The sequence below is a fragment of the Cucumis melo genome, chromosome 10 (assembly GCF_025177605.1).
Source record: "Cucumis melo cultivar AY chromosome 10, USDA_Cmelo_AY_1.0, whole genome shotgun sequence".
Classification (NCBI taxonomy): Eukaryota; Viridiplantae; Streptophyta; class Magnoliopsida; order Cucurbitales; family Cucurbitaceae; genus Cucumis; species Cucumis melo.
Genome location: NC_066866.1, coordinates 1,634,450 through 1,656,317, shown reverse-complemented (window position 1 = coordinate 1,656,317; position 21,868 = coordinate 1,634,450). Strand labels below are relative to the sequence as shown.

Below are 21,868 nucleotides of genomic sequence, written 5' to 3'. Positions count from 1 at the left end.
AAATATGAATACCATTATTTACATTAAAAACTTAAAACATATAGAATGATTAAGATTATCTTAGCTTAAATAACTTAAGATCTTCTGCCCTATTAATTCACATGTATAAAAAAGTAAAATTTATTGATTAGTTTTTTTTTTGTTAAAGAAAAAGGTACAAACTTTTGTATTGTAAAATTAAAAATAATAACACTCTAAGAATACATGGGTTAATTTTTTTTTAATTAATTATATTGTAAATACAATAATGATTGAATATTTACTTAATTAAGTACATTATTCCAAAAATTAAATAACAAAGTCAAACATAGATAAGAAAGGAAGTCAAAATTGTCATATCTTGACTTGTGGTTCAACAAAATTCATTCATTAAAAAAAAAAAAAGAGAGAGAGAAAACTTTTTGTGTATTTTATAGGAAGAAATAACAATTAGCCTACAAACATTAAATATTAATTTTTGTAAATACGAAATACTTTATAAGTGATACATTAATTAACTAATATATAGTACCATAGTACATTTTCAATATCAACAATATACTTTATATAAAGTATGTTATGTTAGTTATGCAACTAATATACCATGATTTAATTATTAGTATATTAGTTGTTCTTTAAAAAATTATTTCAAACTTAATTCCTTGGAGTATAATATTGGTGTTTAGTTTGTATATTAATGTTAAATTCAAATTTTATTCATGTATGACATTAGTTTATCATTATTTTATTAGTTTTTTAAAAAATATATTTATTACAATATATTAGTTGTAGATATCACTCGCTTATCAAGTATAACGTTAATGTATCAATAGTTTATCATCATATGATAGTCACGCGAAGAGAATAAATCAAATTATCGTAAGTGGTAAGTGCTATACTAAAAAATTAATATTCTAAAACAAATTGTAAGATAAAAATTAATAGAGAAATTCTTATGAATGACATGAAAAAAACTTAGATGATGTAAAAGAATTTAATAGATTTTGGTATATTTTGTAAATAGTTACAATTTTTGTTGCTATATTTAAAAATGTCTAAAATTAATATTCTAAATAGATTAATAAATATTCAATTTAAGTTGATGAATAATATTATAATAGAAGATCCTAAATACTTATTGAATGATAATTTTGGTAGAACGAGTGGTGAATATGGTGTATCAATAATATTAACTTACACTAATGTAATATAAAATATATTAGATTCATTTGACTATGGCTAGGTTAGAGGTTAGCTTAGTGGTATTAGCATGACCCTAAGATTGAAATTTCAATACCATTGTCACGTGGTTATGTTATACTAAAAGATTTATATTAATTAATCGATATACCTAATTTAAATATACTATTAAACTTTAAACACAAAAACTTACCAACAATTGTTTGACGTTAACCAAAGTAATTCAACCTTTTTAGGAACAAATTAATAACTTAAGAAGCAAGCATAACCAAAAGAAAAAATATACTATACTTTTTTTTTTTCCCATAGACATTCTTCTCATTGCTCAAACATGGCTTTGAAATTTGAAATTTGGTCAAACTCCCCAAAGACTTCCAAACTTTACAGCATCTTCACAAAAAAGAAAAGAAAGAAAAAGTTTAAACACATTGCCCAACGGCTATCTTCCTTAATCCTTCCAAATAACTCCATATTCCAACCCACCATAGCCCCTCCTTTTTCCAGCTTGGCTCACATTCCCTCTTTCTTCCACCACTCTTTAAAAACCCCTTTCTTTGAATTCATCTTCATCTTCATCTTCACCACAAAATGCAGTCTAAAAGGCCACCCATTTTCCAAAAGCTTTCAAGTTTCCTCAAAGTCTCCATCTTTATCGCTAAAATGAAAAGACCCCTCATCCCAAAGCTCCTTTTCCTCAAGAAATCATCTGGAACGAAGAATTTTGAGCTTCTTCAGCACTATAACTATGGGTCGTTTGTTCGAGATTTTCAATTCTCCCCTTCCACCACTCCTCTGTTTCGGTTCAATAACAGAGGCAGCCGTCGTGGCCTCCGCCGCTACGATGTCTGTTCGGTGCTGTTTCCATGTAGATGTATTATTGGTGCTTCTGGAGGTGAAAAAAAGGAAAAAGATGGAGATTACGACGTGGAGGAAGCTTTTCCAGAATCGTTGGATTGGAGTGATAATGATGATGATTCGATTGATCGGAGAGCTGAGATTTTCATTCAGAAGTTCTACGCGGATATGAAAATGGAGAGGCTAGCATCCATTTGAAACTTAGGAATTTTTTTCTTTCCTTTTTGAGTTAAATTCTTTAATTGGTTTGGTTGAAATTTGAAATGTTTTGAGTTTTTTGATTTAGTCACTCGCTCCACTCAAGTTTTAGAAATGGTGGAGATTGGTATTTGAATTTTTGTGGTTTGGTTTTGTTCGTTCATTATATTATTTTTTGGAAGGTTTTTGAAATGTTGATTGGTAATGAATCAAATGTAAACAAATTTTGGAATAAAGTTTAAGAGTTTTTGTTGCTTCAGTGTATTCTCCATACTTTGGTATGCTCTTTCGTCCAGCAATAACAAATGCAATAAATACAGCTACGATCCATTTTTTATTTTTAATACAAGGGGATTTGAATTTTAAACCACAAACTTTTTGAAGAATAAATATACTTCCATATGTATATTTTTGACTTACCATGGAATAGAAAATCTCCTTTGAAATTACAAATGTAGAGAATTAATCCTCAACGTTTTAATTATTTGGACAAATGGTTAGGTTGGCTTCAGATGCCAATAGATGGGTCGAGGTGAATAACCCGTGATGGGCTTAATTATAGGCACATGAGGCCTGAGGCCCAACATATGGGCTGAGCCCATCTAAGTCTAAACCAAAGAAGAAAATGGAGAAGAGAAATGGTAGTGATAAGCCCAAACAAAAACTGCATAGGTTGTAGCCTAAGATGAAACATTGGCCCAAAACTCATATGGTGTTTAATATGAATGTATTTGTGCAAAGTGTTTTTCTCCCATAAATGACATTTTTTAACCTACTTTACACCTAATCAAGGGTTTCTCTTTTTGTCTCTTCTTTACCTCTATTTTATGCATTTATGATCCAATCATACGTTAGATTAGAGTGTGAGCTTGAAAATTTGTAAAAAAAAAACCACTCTAAATCTAAATCTCAAAATACTCTGAACCAGAGAAAAAACGTTTGTGAGAAATCTTTTGACCGACTCCAATTATAAAAGTACTCTCTCAAAACATCTATACTATTTACGAGCTTTTTTTTTTTCTATTTACAACACTGAATTTTAGTGTCATTGTTGAAACCTCTGTGGGTCACCATTTCATTTTTATCTGTTTTATGTCTCATACCTTTACTTGATTCCCCTTTTTTGTATATTGACATATTATTCTCTCCAAACAGTCCCCTTCTTCACTTTTCTTCTTCTTCTAATAATAATAATATAAACAATATTTCAAAATTGATATTAAATATTATTGTTTTTAAAAAAAATTTTCAAACTCCCAATAATTCATTCTTATAGACTTTATATATTTGGGAAAATAATTATTGATATAATCATAATAATGTCAACTTTCACCAAACACACATCCTTCGCTTTCTTTGACCCTTCAAAATCTCTCCTTTCACCCCCTTCTCCTTTTTGCATTCTTTAGTTTTACTATTGTATGATATTGTTTACGATGGTAATATCATGAAATCAAATAGTTATCAAATCCGATTTAGATGGATGGTAAAAGTTTTGAATTTTACAAAAGATTAAAATTAAATATTTGAGTGCATCTTAAGATTTATTCATTTTAGTTTGTGGATCTCTTCTCATCTCTACATAAATAGATTTTTAATTGAACACAAGATAGACAGACAGACGAGGAACACGTAGGTAGTTTTAAATTCAACAAAATATATTACTTCAATCATTACTTATTAATACTTTGTTGAGGAAATGTAGATATGGGGTTCCCCAAGACCCTAAAGTTGAACAGAATAATACTACAATTAAACCCCACCTTTTGGGTCATCTTAAAGACCAACCCCAAGTGAGTTAGGGTCCACCATTTTGGGCCTCTTTTCTTAGCTTAAATATGGAGAAGAAAAAAGAAAAAAAAGAAAAGTACAATGACATTATTGTATGATTGGCTTCAAGTAATATGTGTGAGGTTGTGTTCTCAACTTTATTCTCCCCATCATATGAAGCTTCTACTGTTTAATTTCTTGGGGTCCTTTCCAATTTCAGGTCAATCAATTTTTAGGCAGGAGAGATAGAGACCATTTTCAAATGAGAACATGATCAAAATATATTCCAAACTCCCTTCTTATATTCTACACCACAATTATTTTTTATTCTCTTAGAAACCATTTATACACACATCCATTATGGTTGTGAGACTTTCCTGATTTGTCTGTCTGTCGACCCACTTCTCTCATTTGGCCTCATCCTTTGAACCTTCCCACGTGACGGTCTTTACTCGTGCTAATGTGTTGTCGAGCTCTCAAACACTCTTATGTGTCGAGTAAGATCGGTTTTAGTTTTTGGAATTTACTTTCTTTCTCCTTTAGGTTGTCAAATGAGGCTATGTATAATATATATATATATATATACCCTTTCTTTAGCACTTGTATGTATGATTACTTTTAACGCCAATGATAATGTTAGGGAATTACAACCTCGAAGTTGCAAAGTGTGAGAATGAGCTCACCTCGATAATTTAACAGTTATAGAATTTTTTTTTCTTTAACTCGAAATTTGAGATTCTAACTTTTTCTCTTTCTCATGCCACCTTCCAATTTGTCTTGAACTTGGGTTCGTCCATAGACTTTGGACCTTGCGTAGAGTAACTCTCAACATTCTCGAGTCATTACCATCCAACTAACCATTTTATATTCATGTTACAAAAGAGCTACATTGGTTTTTATATTATAATCAGATAAAAGAATAAAAAAAGCTCTTAAATATAAATAATGCCTTGTGATCAGATTCTTTTGTCATTAAAAGATTCTTTCTTCACAAAACTTTTTTTTTTCTTTTTTCAAATGATAATAAAGACAAAGATTATAGCTATAAAAAATGGGTTTTTGTTCAACCTTCTTTCTCTAATCCCAAGCTTAAGCCAACTCAAAAGGAAAAGAAATAAGTCTACAATATAATGATAAATAACCATTTTGAAGAACAATTAATTTCAAACCAATTTATATGGCCAAATATAGAAAGAAGAAAAGAAAATTACTTACTTGAAGATTAGAAAAGAGTAGTAATTGGGTAAATTAGCTTTGTTTTAGTCTAGAAGTTGTTGCAAATTCTGCCTTAAGCTTCGTATTTAATCAAACCCACTTTTGAACAAGCAAACCCTAAAAACTAGGATTTTTCTTTTTGGTCGATAATCTAGGATTATGGTGTAATTAACCAATTAGGTAAAGCTATATATAACTGGTTGGGCAGTATTGACTTTGGAGTGACAAGAAAAGTAATTCTAGCAATTCTAAACCCTATGTTTTGTTAATATATTCCACAGGCTATGTGATTTTTCCCAAACCCTTTGTCTGCCTCACCAATAATAATAATCACCTTGAGTTGACAAAAATGCACTCAAAATGTCAAAAAAGCTCTAGAAGGGTAAGGATCATTCTCACTCTCAAGGCAGTGTGCAGAACAGCTTTCAAAACTCACATGTCATCATAATTCTCAATCATTTTCTTTCTTTCCCTTTTTTTCACACCTAAACCCACCATAAACTCTTGTTGAAGCAAAATAACCTATAAGGAAATTTAAGCCAAAAACAAAAATTTCCTTTTTATATAACTTACACAAATTCAAATATCTAGATCCAACGCATGTGTTGATAGATGGAACAAATTAGGATCCAATAAAGCTAAGAACTTACATCTAAATTGTACTTACTTTATCGACAATAAAATTGTTACGTTTATCTAAAAAGAGACGAGTAAGAAGTTCTATATACTTTTCCTCACGACTAAGGTTTAAAGAAGTTGAATTGAGATAGCTAAGTATGATGTGTTGGTAATTACATTTGACTTGATTATTTTTTTGAGTTTGTTCTTAATTAGGTCTAAAATTACCAATTAACATTGAATGCAATGTAATATTAGTTAGGTAAATTATATTTAGAATATGGGTTGGGTTGTTTTGTGAAGCTAAGTGTTTTGTGGGTTATGGTTGATCTAATAATTCTGTATTCAGCATGCACACAATATAATCTCTTATAATTCTTTGGGTGGCAGCCAACTTGTGGATTAATGATTGAACAATGAGCTTAATTATCGGAGACACCGAAAGATTTGCCTTTCTTTTTCTTTTTCTTGGACCTTGCGAATATGTCTCTCTCACTAACTTTTGTTTTCTAAACTCTTTATAAACATTATTTGCATAAATTTAACCTTACAAATCACTCAATTTTGAAAAAGGAAATATATATATAAGTAACCCTTCTCCAATATTCACATGAATATATTCAAATTTAAAGGAAATGTATGATGATACAGCAAGAAGTTGAGCATGGGCATAGCTTTTTACTAATTTAATTTAACCTAAAATTCTTGGTTATTTTTTATAGTATACTTAATGTAGGGGTGAACACATTAACAAGTTTTACTTGAACATAATTAATTAAATAAAATGCTTCTAGAAATTACCTTTTAAAAGATTAAATGTAAATAGTTACAAACATAATAAAATTTTACTTTCTCTACCTTAATAGATATGATAAATATTGTTCACACCATAAAGTTTTACTATGTTTATAGAGTTTTTGTATTGATTTTGTTTCACAAATTACCATGCAATCTTCTCAATCTCATAAATGTTACGATGTTGACAAAGTTACCCCATTGTAGGGACAAGGCAGGTAGGTGAAAAAAAAACTTTATTTTTCCTAGATTTATGAGTTGGATATGAAAATTGGTCATGTTAGATGTTTATTTTTTTCAAATTTCTTTTCATATTCTGTCCTAATTTCCTTTTGGTTTCTTGATTATTATATTTATTTGATACATAGAGATAGAGCCTTGGACTTTTAAGCTAAGAAAAGCTAAAATATTGCAAAGTTAAATTACATGTCCATTTACAATTAATTAGAGTTAGTATCGTATCCTAATGTATATATAAAGACCTTCCTAATTTTTGAGATTATGTATTGGTATTGTTGTTGACTATGACCCTAATTTACTGAAATCAATTCTAAAGCCAATATTTAACTTTAATTTAATTCATATACTATATCATACTTAGAGATTTTTTTTCTTAATATAGTTTCCATCATCTTGATTAATATAATGCCAATTTTAGGGTTTTACCGGTCAATTTCTTTTTAAAAGAAAAATCTTTTGCGTGAGAAACTAAATTATATAAATGATTAAACAAATAGAATATATAAACATGTTTAATATACAAAATAATTAGTACATTAAAGTAACCAATAAATTGAATTAAATATTTAATCGAAAAAGACAATATATATAAACATAAACGTACTATGAACATTTTATTTAATCTTGTCGGTGAAAATAATTTTATCTATCCTTGAGGGAAAAAAAGGAATTAATTCAAAACATAAAATATCTTATAAATAACTTTAATCAAATCTTTGAAATAATAAATGTTTTATAGTCAATTGTTCAATTATTGCACATAAAACGATAATTTGAAAAAAGGTAGAAGAAAAAAGAAATGATTATGGAGTGGAGTGGTTGTAAGTTTGAAATTAAGAATCGACATTTCACATCGGAGGAATGAAGAAATGTGTTTTGAATTTCGAGGGAGATCGATCGGATTAATATAATTATGATAATAATAAATAAAAGAAGAAGAAAAGAAAGAAAGAAGAAGAAGAATGTACAAAGATTCCCACAAGGGTTTGTGAAAAATTTTGCATACACAAAAAACGTAGGAATAAAATTTAAAATCAACCGAGTCGGAACTCGTTTTCATGGTGCCGCCGGAGCCAATCTCAAATGCAAATCCAACCCAATTCCGTCATCAAAACCCGGTCCATTTTCCCCTTTGCTAAATCTCTTTAACGAAACCCCTTCCACTACTTGAGGTCCCATCGTGAATGCCATCGAATTCCCTACTCCACCGCCGTACGCCGACAACATCGCCGACGTACCACCGCCGCCGGCCGTCGGAAAGACACACCCATGTGAGGAAACGTGGATCGTCGGCGGCGGGGTACGTGGCATGTAAACCCAGGAAGAGGAGGTTCCGGCGGTGGCTGGGTTAGGGAGGAGGAACTGGCCGCCGGGAGGAGCGGCAGCGGAGGCGGTGGTGGCAAGAAGGTGAGGGGGAGGAGCAAAGGCGGAGATAATTGGGTTTCTAACGTAGGCGACGGCGGCGTTACGAGTGGCTTGTAATTGAGCTCGTTTAAGTTGCTGCCTTTCTTTTTTATGGGCGTTTTGGTGGCCGCCGAGGGCTTGTGAGTTGGCAAATTCACGGCAGCAATATTGACACTCGTATTTGCGGTCGGTGGAAGGGGTAAATACGCCGGATTCCGATGAGCCAGTTGGGGTTTTAGCGGCGGAATCATCATCTTCTAATTGATCTTCTCGAACATCAAAACCAAAGAGTTTTAATTTGAAAGGGGTAGTAGCGTTTGATTTAGTTTGGAAATCAGCCATTAAATTAATTAATGTAGAGAGAGAGAGAGAGAGAGAGAAAGAGAGAGTAAATAGTGGAAAATGGAGGGGGGGAATGTGTAAGAAGTTAGAATGCATGGTGGGTTTATTTATAAAGGACAAGAAATGTTAGGGAAATTGTGAATTTAATGAGTACAAGCTAAGGGGGTAGAGGAAAAGCTTAGATTGGTACAATTTTCTTTTTTCTTTTTAAAAAAATAATTTTAAAAAGGAAAAGATGCAAAGAGAATTGACATATAAAATATTGTGAAAGAAATGAATAAGAAAGAAAGAATGAATGAATGAAATTAGTAAAAAGAGAGAAAGAGAATGGGAGTTTTGTTTTTGTCTCATAGATCGGCGACTCTCTTTTTTTCTTTTGGTTTTTCCCTATTTGTCATGTAATGTAAGGTTTCAATACCTAAATATATTGCCCTTTTGACAACCCCTATCTCAGCTTAATCCCATCATTTTCACTTTCTTTTTTCCTCTTCTATATCTATATAATTATACGCACGTTTCTTGGACCACGCTCTTCAATTTTATGTTTGCTTTTTTTAATAGGTTAAATTACCATACAAGACCAAAGATAAATTTGTACTATACCACGAAGAATAAGAAAAAACAGTGCATTGTTATCGCGTCAATTAAACCACACACATCCTCCAACCATCAAGTTAATACAACTTAATTAGATTATTTGTAGCCGGAGTTTTAGCTTCATAACTTGGAAGATCGAGACCCTAATTTTAATTGTCTAAACAAGTTGAGATGAGAGTATAATCTCAAATTAGGACTAGATCTATAAAACCCATCTCATAAATAATTAGTGATTAATTATTATTCAAAATCTCCTGTGAAGAGATTAATTAAAGTAACCTTAAATTTTGTAAAATTAAAAAATGATAAAACTTTTTTGGGGCCATATGGTCATGTCATATCTTAATATGTCGTCCTATTTTAGTAATGTATGTATAAGAAATATGTGTGGGCATAAGGGAAAAGATCCAAGAATGCATGTGAACAATAATACTATTAATTAAAAATTATCTATCTATCTATATATATAATGTATAATTGAATGATTTATTAAATGAAATAATTTGTCCCACTGTAGGCATCTGAGAGCCACCTTGATTATTTTTTTCCCCACTTTTTATTATGCAGTGATTATTTAAAATAAAATTAATAATCCAATACTCAGTTTCCATGTCCAAAACTTTATAATTAATTCATTAATAGAGACTAATTAACTAAAGCAGCCGATTAGTCAACCTAACCCATGACCCATCACTGAAAAAGACACCCAACAGTTGTTTAATTGCTTCCTCTTATGTGTGTGTGTGTATATATATATATATTTATGTTCCATTTTGGTACTTTGTATATATATATTTATGTTCCATTTTGGTACTTTGTATTATTAATTATTATTTTTAATTGTATCATTACTAAAATTTTAATATATCATTTCTCTTTAATTATTTCTGTACTGCACTAACTTTTCACATTACTTGTTTTGTAAGACTAATATAATTATTATTATATCATGATTTTTGACTGTATCTTATTTTCCATAAATACTATATTTGATTTTTATTTTTAATAAAAATCCTATGTTGTATTATAAAATTAATGTTTATATAATGAGATAAATGTTCTTTCACCAACCTTCTCTGAAAAAGGCAGTTGAGGAACTCGATGCATATTGAATAACCTATGGATTAGAGAATACATATAATTTGATGATCAATTAATGTTAATAAGAACTCATCAATTAATGCACATCTACGTGGTTAAACAGATGAACATTACTTCATGATCATCTAGTATGAAATTATCTCACAATTTGATTTATTGATAGAAGAATTGTAAATGTTTTTTCAACTTATATCATATAACACCTTATATGTTTTCTTCGATGATATAGTTGTATCGATGTAGATTTTTTGTCCAATACACATTTTGATGCTTAAGTTCAGTATCGAGAACAAAATAGTGTTGGATCAAGAGTACGATAAAGTTATACATAATTTTAATTGGAGTTTGGCGACACTATCAACAAACCCATAAATTGAGACATTTGCTTCAAGAGAGGTAATGTTGTGATACTCGACTTATCACATTAATTAGTTTGCTTAAAGTTTATTATTGTTTTGAGTTGTCGCTTTGAACCTCGGCTCAACATCTTAGCTAGTCAACTTAGACTCAAATTTTTTTTTTATAGAAAGATGCACAAAAACCTAATGGTCCCATCAAGTTGGTCTGCTCATCAAAATTAGATAAATTCACAACCACTAGAAAGATTATTTTGAACATGACAATATGCAAGGACATACTTCCTTTAACATGGGGTAGCAAAGGGTTTGATGGGTTTGTTTGAAAGACAAACTTCGTATCTATAGGAAAAGAAATTCAATCATTATATATTATATATATGTAGATAGAAAGAGATAGATAGATAGATATTATTTTAAAGATAGAAAATTAAATGAAAAAAGGACAATGTAATGATGAATAATATCCAAGGAAGATTTAAAGCATACGTATAGATCAAATAGAATATATATATTTAATTTGTTTGGAAGAGAGAGATGTAAGATTTTGTTTTAATTAGTTGGGTTTATGTATAGGTATATGAATAAGGATATAGGTGTGAATAAAATGGAGTAAGATTGTGTGTAGTCCAAGTGGAATATAATTACAAAAAATAGAGAGTGGGAATCATAGGGTTTATAATAATTAAATTAAGGTTAAAGAAAAGAAAAGAAAAGAAAGTGAGAGATTAGTGGGTTAATTAAAATGTGTTTGGTTTTTTAGGGTATGATATCTTTTGATCAATGAAAGAGTGAAGAAAGAAACAAAGTTTAATGAATAAAATAAAATAAAAAGGAGGGTTAAGTTTGAAAACTTAAATAGAAGAAGTAACAAAAACCAGGTTTAGGGTTATTTTCTTTGGAATGAATTATTGTATATAAGATGTTTGCGTGATTGACGTTAAAACCTATTATTAATCTCTAAAGCTATATTTGCTTTTGTTTACTTTAAGAGGAGACAGATCTCCCCAAATCTTACTAACTACCATATATTGATGTTTGGAAGGAGAGAGAGAATTTGGAATTTTATTTGTTAGTTCAAAAGCTCTTCCAAAGTCTTGATCATAACTTCAAACATGACCCACTTTTGTCTCCAATTCTATGTATTTATGTGTCAAATTTTCCCATCAAACAATAGATAGATAGATAGAGAGAGAGAGAGAGAGAGAACTCAATTTGGTGTTTAATAATCCCTAGCTTACCTATCAGCTCTCCTATTTACCACTTTTATATACACATGATATCATGGGAGGTGCTTGCTTTAAACCAATTTCTTTATATATATATATATATATAAATCTCTCCTATTAGGTAGTTGATAAGATGGTTTCATTGTCCCACTCCTTCACTCAAACTGGGTCCCAATATGCCTCACTATCTTATATATATATATATATATAATCTTCCATGGGATTTAGGTCATACAGTTAAGTTTTAACAATAACATTTGTACTACAGCTGTCCTACATATCAAAAGCTCATGCTGCTGTGTAAAAATAGCTTATATCGAAATGGTCTCCATTCTAACTCTAGTTAGTTTTCTTTTGTAGCGATACAAATATTTGGAGAGAGCGTTTTTCTTTTTTTTCGATTAGGGTTAGTTTCATGTTAGTTTTGATTTCTTATCATATGTTTCTGTTTCTTTCTATCAATATGTGGGAGATTTTCTTCTAGCAGGTACTACAAGAAAGGGTCAAACCACTGTATCACCTAACATATTTTTGTATACTTTTGTAATACAGTAGGATATTTTTCAAACCACATGGGAAATTATGATAACCTCACAAACTCCATAGATATTTTCTTTTCTTTTCCACTTCAAACCAAGGTGTATGAAAGAGTACATGAGAGTAATGAAAAGAGTATAATTTGAAATGATTGTGTTTTGTGAAATTTGGAAAGCTTGGAGAGGGGATTGGACCACACTCAAAACTAGTTGTCAATATTTTAAGACAGCATTTTGTTTTGGCTCAAAAATAGAGAAGCTGGAGAAAGAAGCAAATGTACTTTGCCTCTGACATTATCTTATACCATGGGATGTCCCATTTGGTACTTCTTCCCATGTCAATGCTTTGTTTTCTTTTTTCTTTTCCTCTACTGTATTCTTAATCTAACAATACCCCTTCGGATTCTCTGTCATCTTTAGCTTTTTTATAAAACAATCATGGTATGTCAAATTTGTCTTCATCCGCGATTGATCTAAGCTTTTGGATCAATTGAGATGACTTATAAGCTATCAAACTTTATGTATTCTTGAAAGGGAAGGCTTATCGTGAGAAAAACAAAAACTTATTTGTAATTTTTTGTTTAATATTTTAGTATTAGTAGAGTTTCTCCTTTGCAACGTGGTTTCACACGAACATATGTAGCATTTATAAATATATATAACTTTTACTTCCTAGTGCTTCAAATGGCCAAACATGGAGCCTTGCTAAGCACATAAGTGTTACTGTATGATAACACCTCGAGAAGTGAGCAGATGGTTAAGATGATGAAGTTTCAAACATTGTTGGACATTTGCTAAATTATGTTCTAAGTTGCTAACGATCCATTCTAGGAATCTCTCGAAGGAAGAGCAAATTTTTTAAAGATAAGTTATTCGACGGCATTTATGTTGCATGTACTTGATACTTCTACCATATGTGAGAGAAAATTTAAGTCAAAGTGAAAATTTGTTAGAATATCTTGAATATGTTATTCGAAGTTTAGAATGACGAAACACGAAACATAACCAACACAATGTTTAGTAAACTTCATAAATCTCTATATCAACTTTTACTTTTTTTTTTCTTTATCTTTTTTTATTTGTGGAATCCATAGCAGTTGACCATTGTTTAATTTGGAGGTGGAATATGTGATGTTAGAAAGATGCATATATATATATATTATAAACAATGCAAAGTGTGAAAGATGAAGGTAAGTTATAAGGGGTATGAAAAAAGAAAAAAAGGACTCCAAGTTGGGCACTAAAATTTCTCCATTGATTCAGGTTTGGCCATGTGAGAGGAAGCATCCAATTGACAAAGTTTTTAGGTACATATCTTAAAACAAAATTAAAGCATTATATTGGTAAGTAACTCAAACACATTATTTAGACAAAAGACTGACTATATATACTTATATGTATATGTATCAAACATTTTTTTTTTTGGGTTTTGTCCCCACTCTCTCACTTCTTTTTCTCAGTACACACAACACCCAAACCTTAGTGGGTGGTGAGGCCATTATCCAATAAATCATACATGCTTGTCTCTCTTTTTTCTTTTTTTTCTTTCAATTTAAATATATATATATATTATGTATTATTCTCAAACTTGTAAATTGATTTAAATAAACATGTGCTAATGTCCTTTTAAGAAATGGGATTTATGAAAATATTTCTCTCTCTTGTTATATATATATATATATTAATTGGAATGTAATGGGTTTCCACCCATCTAATTAATGCACTAAACAACACTTGTAATTTTCTTAAAAGCTTAATCATCATACTTTTCTTTTCTTTTTCTTTGCTTTGTTGTTGATTAAGATGCCAATATTATCATATAAGATTTCCCAAATCACATGTATGACCCACCATGTTGTGCTTATCAATGAAATTTATCCAATCAATCAATATAAATTAAACAACCAACAAATCCTATTTTATAAGTATATATTTATATATACTAATCAAAATTACACCCCCCCCCCCCCATTAACTTTCTAATCATCTTTAGTTTGTTTATTACTTTTGGAAGGGTCTAAAAAGGACAATTTTTTTTGTGTGTGTGTGTGTGGATATGTTCAAAAGCAAAGAGTACCCAATATCCAAACAATGTGGGTGACTCATTTAAACCCCCCCCCATGCCTGCCAAGTGACAACTCTTTCTTTTCTAATTATTTTATAAAGTTTGAGTGGACTTTACCCTCTAAACCATATGTAATGTCTAATACCATTATTTAATCTTTTCTATAATTTTATATTCTTAACACTAATCTAATTTGAAACCAACTAACAATATTTTTCTAAGACCTAAACTACTTAATTTAAAGTGCACTAATTAATTAGAATTTAAAACTACACTTCTTTACATGGCGCCATTGTCACACAGATTACTAGAAAAAAAAAAGTTGAAGAAACAAACTTTTTTTAATTATTATTATTAATTAAATGATGTGTTTTACATATAAGATTCTAGGTAGTATGGAGGATATTTATAATTAAATAAGATACATACATTTGATCGTATTGAATAAAACAAGCTTTTGGGAAATTTTAAAATCATAACCAGGAGAGATGCATGAAATGTAATATATGGAGAAATGGGATTAAGTCAATCAATAAGACAAGAACGATCGAATGCCCTTTTATTCATAGCAAGACACGTTGAAAAGCCAAACACAACCACATAACTAAGTAACGTGCTGCCTCCTTTTTTTTTAAAAAAAAAAAACAAAATCTATCTCTTATATCACAATATCACATATTCCCTTATATGAGATTCCAATAATTGTTGTATGTGGATCAATCTCTAAAGATTTAATTTGATAATTTTCTCTAAAAGCAATTCAAAAGAACCGACACATTAGTAGTTTCAACATCACTGCTCCTTATTGTACTAAAAATATAAATTTCCATCACATATGAACAATTTATATATTGAGGAGAAGTGAAGTCAAACATTATTATTCTAAAATGATTTGTGAAGCACATTAAGAGATATGGTTGAATAGAATCCAAAATCCTTTAAAAAGATATTAATATATAAATATAATAGAAAACACATCAATAGAAATATACCATATAGAAAGCAAGAACCCCTTAAATAATACAAGTGTTACATTGCCATTGAATGTGTCTATATATTATATTTGATAAAAATGTGCACTCAGCCAATAACTTCCATCCAATGAAACTCAACCATTCCAAGAACTGTGTGTAATAGTCAAAGCTTCATAAAAACAATAATAAAATTGAGAAAGATGGGTGCTTTCTTCAAAAAATGAAATAAGATTACCTCCATGAGAGAGACAGTTGACCTTTAAACAGTGAGTACATATCCTCAAGTATATCTAATTTTATAAACAAACTGATCTTCATAATACCTTATTTCCTAGGAAAGTTTTGTCCCAAAGAAAAATCCAAGTACTTGAGAAATGATAACAAATCAACAACACAACAACTATAAAACCTCTTCTTAGATTCTGCTAAGATTGAGACAAGTTTCCAGCTCCAATTATTGGAACAACTTTTTTCCCCTTACTATTGTTCCACGTGTGTCCCTGTTCATCAACACATCTTCAACTTACATCATTGTCTGAGAATTCTGTTTAGGGTACCCTACCAAGTCCTAAAAATATAAGGCCCACCAAAAGTGCCCTGTTTTGGTATTATAATTGCTAAGATATGACACCCAAATTTCCTACTTTAGGCCTGTTTGAAATGAAATTCAAAGTGCTTAAAAAATGTGTTTTTAAGTACTTGAAAAGATGCTCCAAATCACTCTAATTAATCAACTCAGCAGCAGCAGCAACACAAAAAATCAAAGAAAAGTGCAGCAACAACTAGTGGATACCATAATGGGATTCAAATAAATGGAAAATTGTAATATCCAAATGACAATTATACAAATCTGCAAAAACAGTGAAATGGTATATTATGCACTCATGTTTTCTCCACAACCCAAATAAACGAATTTATGACCACTAAAGAAACTAATAAATATACCTCTGCTAGAAAATTTTTGAGAACTGAGCAAGTCACTCAATACACTCATAAACAGAATGCCATGAATACACAATTTTTCTACTATAGATCTGCTTCGAAAACCCATATTGTAGATATAGTAAACAACATAATTATCAGACAACTCACAAGAAGCGAAGCAGCTTGATGGGCACGGGCACCCAGTTGCTTAATGCTTGCAGACCAAAACTTCCCAAAGAGGAGCAATATTTGCAATACCCCATGTAATCTCAACCGAGCTTTTTGTCTGATCCTTTCAGATTAAGATTAAACCATTTCTTCTTGGTAGGTTTGTCCTTTCCATCTGAGCCTCCATCTTCTCCTGTAGTGTAAACTTTTGAATCATCAGTTCTTCCGTTACTTAACCCACTGCCAATATCGATATGGTTTGCTGGCCTGGAAACCGTGAAAGAAGAGTGAATGCTATCTCTCTTTTTTAGAAGTTCATCAACCTGCAACAGAGAAGTTACAATAAACATAGCGATATGTAAATAAGAAATAAAGTTACATCACCTATTCAAAACAAGAAGGCATCTAAGACAAGTATCAAATTGTGAAAAGAGTGCGTACAAATTGTTTTTCCTGAGTGTATCGGTTTGTAACTTCTTGAAAGCGTGCCAGTGCCTACAAAGTAGAAAGTTTACTTTCAGACAAGCATACCAGAAAAATATAATTTCCATATGTCTAGACAATGTTAATACCTTCCTATATTCAGTTTCAAATTGACGCAACTCATTTCTCTTTCTTAAAATTTGAGCTTCAATTTCTTTGAGCTTCTCTGTTGTATCTTCGTATGATTTTGCACAAATTGCCTCAATTGTGTAGGTTGCAGACTTGAAGAAGTTATCACCTAAACAATCACACAGGGTGACCACAAATTATTGTCAAAATACTAATTTAGATAGTAAGTTCAAAGAAAATATCAATTCATCAACAACTTATACCATAGACAGCGAATATATGTGTTCCAGATTTTAGTTCTGAAACCTCACAAGGCTGAAGGCCTTCCAATCTCTTGAAAAAAGCAGCCTCAGGGTCCTTTGCCATTGCTAACTGTACTACCATGCACATTAATCAACCATCACAAGAAAGCAAACTTCTTAACCCCATAAAATAAATTTGAAAAGAACAATTTATAGTGCATAGATAATCTAATGATATTTAGCATCAACATACTGCATTCACAGTTGAATCCATCCTGTATACTTGAAAATGTAGAAAATACATCCCGACAGATGAAACCTTGCCATTTTTCTCACTATCCTCCTGTTCACGAAGATACACAACATTTTTTGCAATGAGACAAGTCAATCCTACAAGTATATAAATGGATTGTGATTATAGCTGAAAATTAAAAGCTGATGCATGTCCAACGGGGGTTTAATGATAAAGTCAATACTATTTATACAAACAATACCTTACCGCACTAGTCCAAAAAGTAGAAACGTCTTATAACTAGGAAGCAAGAAAAAATTATCGGCCACCCCAAGAAATTAAAACGGCATTTTAATTTATAAAGAGCAGGGGAAAGATAAACTTTACTAAGCAAAAGTCAAATAGGTGGGAGCATCAATGCTCACCTTCACTCCAACCAATCCAAACCAATTTCACCCTACCAAATATTCTTGGTACTTTTAGGAAGCCCAGTAACTCATAGAGTATGTAGGGAATATACGAAAGCTGAAATGTGATAAGCAACTAAGAACAGCATAATATAATAAACAAACCACTTCCCGTGATATCCAATTTAGTATTAACTAATTCCTCAATTTATTACTACCCATCATTTGACGTTAATCTTTCAGAAAAATTCGTATGCAACTGAGACACGGGAGCATCAGAGATATTAATGCACAATACCTGTAAGGCTAAACCATAACCACCATTGGCATCTTGCTCAAAGTAAAGCAGCTGAAAATTAAAGATAGCACTTGTTAGAACTACACCAAAAAGAGCAATTCTCCACAATGAATTCACAAAAATAGAGAACATGGGTTAGAATTCGATGAAAATAGCAGCAAGCCAAAAAAGCATACAACAATGATCTATAGATATATTAATAGACCTTAAGTTTGCTTTGAGCAGTGGAAGTAACTCTGACAACAATGCCTGCAGCAGCCTGTTGATCGTTGATTGTTACACCAAAGAAGTGAGCACATTGTTTATCTACCTGCAGTGGAGCATTGCATAAGTAAAGGGGTTTAAAAGAAAGGGCAGGCTTTGTCTTTATAAGAACTATATAAGCACCTTTCCACTGACTGATGTTCCAATAGGAAGAGGTCTGATGGTCACAGTTCCATTTAGAGCTTCTTCGAGAACATTGGCTGATATTGTAGTCTTAATGGGGACACCCAACTTGCTATAAACAGACGAACTTAGAGATTAGAGAGATTGCAGACTAGAGGAACCACAAATACAAAAAAACAATATATTTTACCTAAATAAAGCTGCAAACATGGTATTAACAGTGCCCAAATTGGATAAGTCAATTTCCATGTCCATACCATCCACATCAAGAGCCTGGAAAGATTACTTTAGAAGTACATTAGGATGTAACCTTTTTATAAGATGATGAGTTTCATTTGCATCCACTAAAGCTTTGACGCATCAACAGCACAAAAGTAAAATAAATAAACAAACATCAACATAATTAACTCAGTATCACATAATTCCAAAATCATTTAGCCCCCCATTTGGTAACCATTTCGTTTTTTCGTTTTTTGTTTTTGAAAGTTAAGTCTATTTCCTTTCCATTTCTTACGATGATTAGCATCTATCTTAAGTAAAATGTTGAATTGTTAGCCAATTTTTTTTTAGAAAAATAAAGTTGTCAAAAGCTAGATGACAAAGGAAAAAATTTAGAGGTGGAAGTAGTGTATATATGCAATTTTAAAAAATAAAATAGTTACCAACGGGGCCTTAGATTTTCTTCTACATTTATCTATCCATAATTGAGAAAAGTAAAGACTTGTGGTAGTAAATTGAGATCATAGTGAATAATAACAACTATGCACGATAATCCATTAATGTTTTCATTCCATTTACAGTTCTACTCTGCTGGCTTATTTAAAATGCCATAGGGTGACTTTACACATATCATACTCTACTTGTAGTTGTGCATGTCTCTTTGCAGACTGTAGTTGCACAGGCAAGCAAACTTATACAAAAGAAGTTGATTTCACAACGAAGAAAACATAATCTACCTTCGGATGTACAATTGTCCGTTACAAATAGAAAATCAATGTCCACGTTAAGAAGAATAGAATAGGAAGATAATAATAATAAGAAGAAAACAACCTCAAAGCCAGCACTGTCATACTGCCTTCTCTTCTCAGGATCAGACAAAATGTTGTAAGAATAAGCAACCTCTTTGAACAGTTCTGAAGCCTCAGGATTCCCTACATTTTTATCAGGATGATACCTGCCCATCATGTGAATTGAAAATCAGAACATCAACAACAAATCATCAATAAGCAACATTTGATGATGTTTATTAGTTTAGTAAAATATGAATAGATCAAAGATGTTAATCATCAGAAAATTCCTCTATGGCCTCTTCAGCCCCACGCTAACATCGTAACTCACAAGCTCTAGCAACTAACTAAACCAGAACAGACTAAAATGGCCTTCAAACATTGGATTCACCACTTAGATGCAAAAAATAAATTGAGAACCAGAAACGGTAAATGACCCAAAACATAATTCTACGCAAATCAGTCGACTACAATGACAAAAGGCGGAAATTCTGATAATCCTGAATACGAATTCCCATCGAAGCCTGGCCATTTGACCTGGGTTAGCTTTGTACAAGGAGTGATCAGCGCAATCAATCCTGAATAGAAGCTTCATATCCCATATTCCACATTTTTAAAAGAACCGAAAATGTTTCCAAAAAACGTGAATTTATTTACAAAACTTACTTGAGCGCGAGTTTCCTATAAGCAGTCTTAATTTCCTGATCTGTAGAATCTCTGGACACAGACAATACCTCATATGGGTCTCGTCGAAGAGCCGGAGTTGAAGGTCCTTCCGTCTTTGAACTCGTCCCCATCTCACTTCCTCACTCTCAATTCCCAACTAACAAATACTACGAATGAATCAAAAGAAAACCCACCTCCAAAATCATACGAAATCCACATACATACCCAAAACTCAAGAAAAAAATCGCACGATTCGAGAAGCTGACTGGATCTCTCTTCCTCGGGATAAAATCAACAAAAGGAAAGATAAACAGAGAAGAAAGATCGTATTAACCGAAAAAAATGGGGTGATTAAAAACTGAAAAGAAAAATGGGAGTTGAAACAAAACAAGAATTGTGAAAATGAAGAGGTCTTCGAATCTTGGGCCCTCGTTCTTCAACTCTGTATTCTCTCTGCTTCGTCGATGGATTGGCTTCAACTTTATCGTCGACCCTTCTTCCAAAAGAAATGAAAACAGGGAAAAATTTTCAAATTTCAGCTCACAAATTTTGTAAATTTTTAGTTTTTAGTTTTTCTTTTTTGAAACGGTCCACCGTTTGTCAGTCTTCAGAGTTAGCCTTTTCCTTCGCTTTCGATTGTCGTATCTTTCTTCCTTTATATTCTTTTTATTTCCCTCCCAATTTGCTTTTTCCATCCTTTCCGTTTGAATTTCCGAGCATTATATTGTATTATTATCCATCATCATCATCATCATATCGAGTTTAATTCACCAACCTCCCAACTCAACCAAATATTATTGTTCCTACAACATCACAATATGGCTGTCATTCTAAACTTTCTTTCTATATAGAATTATTAGATATGAAATCAACATACCCTTCCCTCTCGTTTCGTCCACGATTCAATTGATATCTTTTCTAGTTTTTTTATCCTCTTTCACCTTTGTTAAAAGAAACACCGTAAGTTTTAAAATCTACAAAGTGGTTTTAATTTTTTGCTTTGCTTTTTTTAAAACATTAATTTTCGTTTTCAAAAACTAAACTGCATTCACTTTCTATTCTAAGAAAAAGAAGACTTGCAAATAAACCATCCATAAAAACATTTATCACTCGTTTTTTAATGCTTTTATAAAGGAATCAATAATTATTTTTTCAAAAATTAAAAATAAAAGTTTTCTTCCTTTCTTTTATCATTCGTAAGAACAACGAAATACATATCGAATCATGCGTACTTCTTTTTATATATAATTATTGAATCAACCATGTTAAATAATTTATCTTGGTTTGGTTAAATGAGGAAGAAAATACATATAAAAACTTTTTAATACTAATATTAAATGCATACCAACAACTAGTCTAAAGATCCAAAGTAAAACAAACATATTTTAACTACTTTGTTCATTTTATTTTATTTTCATAGACATAATTGTAACATTTATTTCCTTAGCCTATTGAAGTAACATAACATTGCAAATTTTTGAAATACTTTAAATGGTAGTGATTTGTGGGGA

The 21,868-nt window shown here is 31.2% G+C and overlaps 3 protein-coding genes across 4 annotated transcripts; 1 reads left to right on the top strand and 2 right to left on the bottom strand.

Annotated features, from left to right (window-relative positions):
• The first annotated feature begins 1,654 nt into the window (after positions 1–1,654).
• Positions 1,655–2,404, top strand: LOC127151424 (uncharacterized). The gene has a single exon (XM_051091073.1). It carries the CDS (start codon positions 1,768–1,770, stop codon positions 2,230–2,232), a length of 465 nt encoding a protein of 154 aa, XP_050947030.1. The 5' UTR covers positions 1,655–1,767; the 3' UTR covers positions 2,233–2,404.
• Positions 2,405–7,736: 5,332 nt separating this feature from the next.
• On the bottom strand, positions 7,737–8,679 carry LOC103489296 (zinc finger protein GIS3). The gene has a single exon (XM_008448392.3). It carries the CDS (start codon positions 8,614–8,616, stop codon positions 7,927–7,929), a length of 690 nt encoding a protein of 229 aa, XP_008446614.2. The 5' UTR covers positions 8,617–8,679; the 3' UTR covers positions 7,737–7,926.
• Positions 8,680–16,264: 7,585 nt separating this feature from the next.
• Positions 16,265–21,172, bottom strand: LOC103489297 (chaperone protein dnaJ 15). Of its 2 annotated transcripts, XM_008448394.3 has the most exons (12): positions 20,583–21,152; positions 20,358–20,514; positions 19,735–19,858; positions 18,875–18,957; positions 18,685–18,796; positions 18,503–18,607; positions 18,298–18,348; positions 17,614–17,703; positions 17,382–17,490; positions 17,139–17,287; positions 17,008–17,061; positions 16,265–16,889 (listed from the first exon to the last, which is right to left on the bottom strand). In XM_008448394.3, the coding sequence occupies exons 2-12, from the start codon at positions 20,486–20,488 to the stop codon at positions 16,668–16,670; spliced, it is 1,230 nt and encodes a 409-aa protein (XP_008446616.1). In that variant the 5' UTR covers positions 20,489–20,514; positions 20,583–21,152; the 3' UTR covers positions 16,265–16,667. The 2 variants fall into 2 exon arrangements, with proteins under 2 accessions (XP_008446616.1, XP_008446615.1); XM_008448393.3 differs by having other exon boundaries at positions 20,358–21,172.
• Between the last annotated feature and the right edge of the window lie 696 nt (positions 21,173–21,868).

Excerpts from the sequence above, each read along its gene's own strand:
- LOC127151424 (XM_051091073.1), top strand. The coding sequence starts at position 1,768 with ATGCAGTCTAAAAGGCCACCCATTTTCCAAAAGCTTTCAAGTTTCCTC.
- LOC103489296 (XM_008448392.3), bottom strand. The coding sequence starts at position 8,616 with ATGGCTGATTTCCAAACTAAATCAAACGCTACTACCCCTTTCAAATTA.
- LOC103489297 (XM_008448393.3), bottom strand. The coding sequence starts at position 20,488 with ATGGGGACGAGTTCAAAGACGGAAGGACCTTCAACTCCGGCTCTTCGA. Across the intron at positions 19,859-20,357 it reads TATAGGAAACTCGCGCTCAA|GTATCATCCTGATAAAAATG; the intron begins GTAAGTTTTGTA and ends CATGATGGGCAG. Across the intron at positions 18,608-18,684 it reads GAACATCAGTCAGTGGAAAG|GTAGATAAACAATGTGCTCA; the intron begins GTGCTTATATAG and ends GCTCCACTGCAG.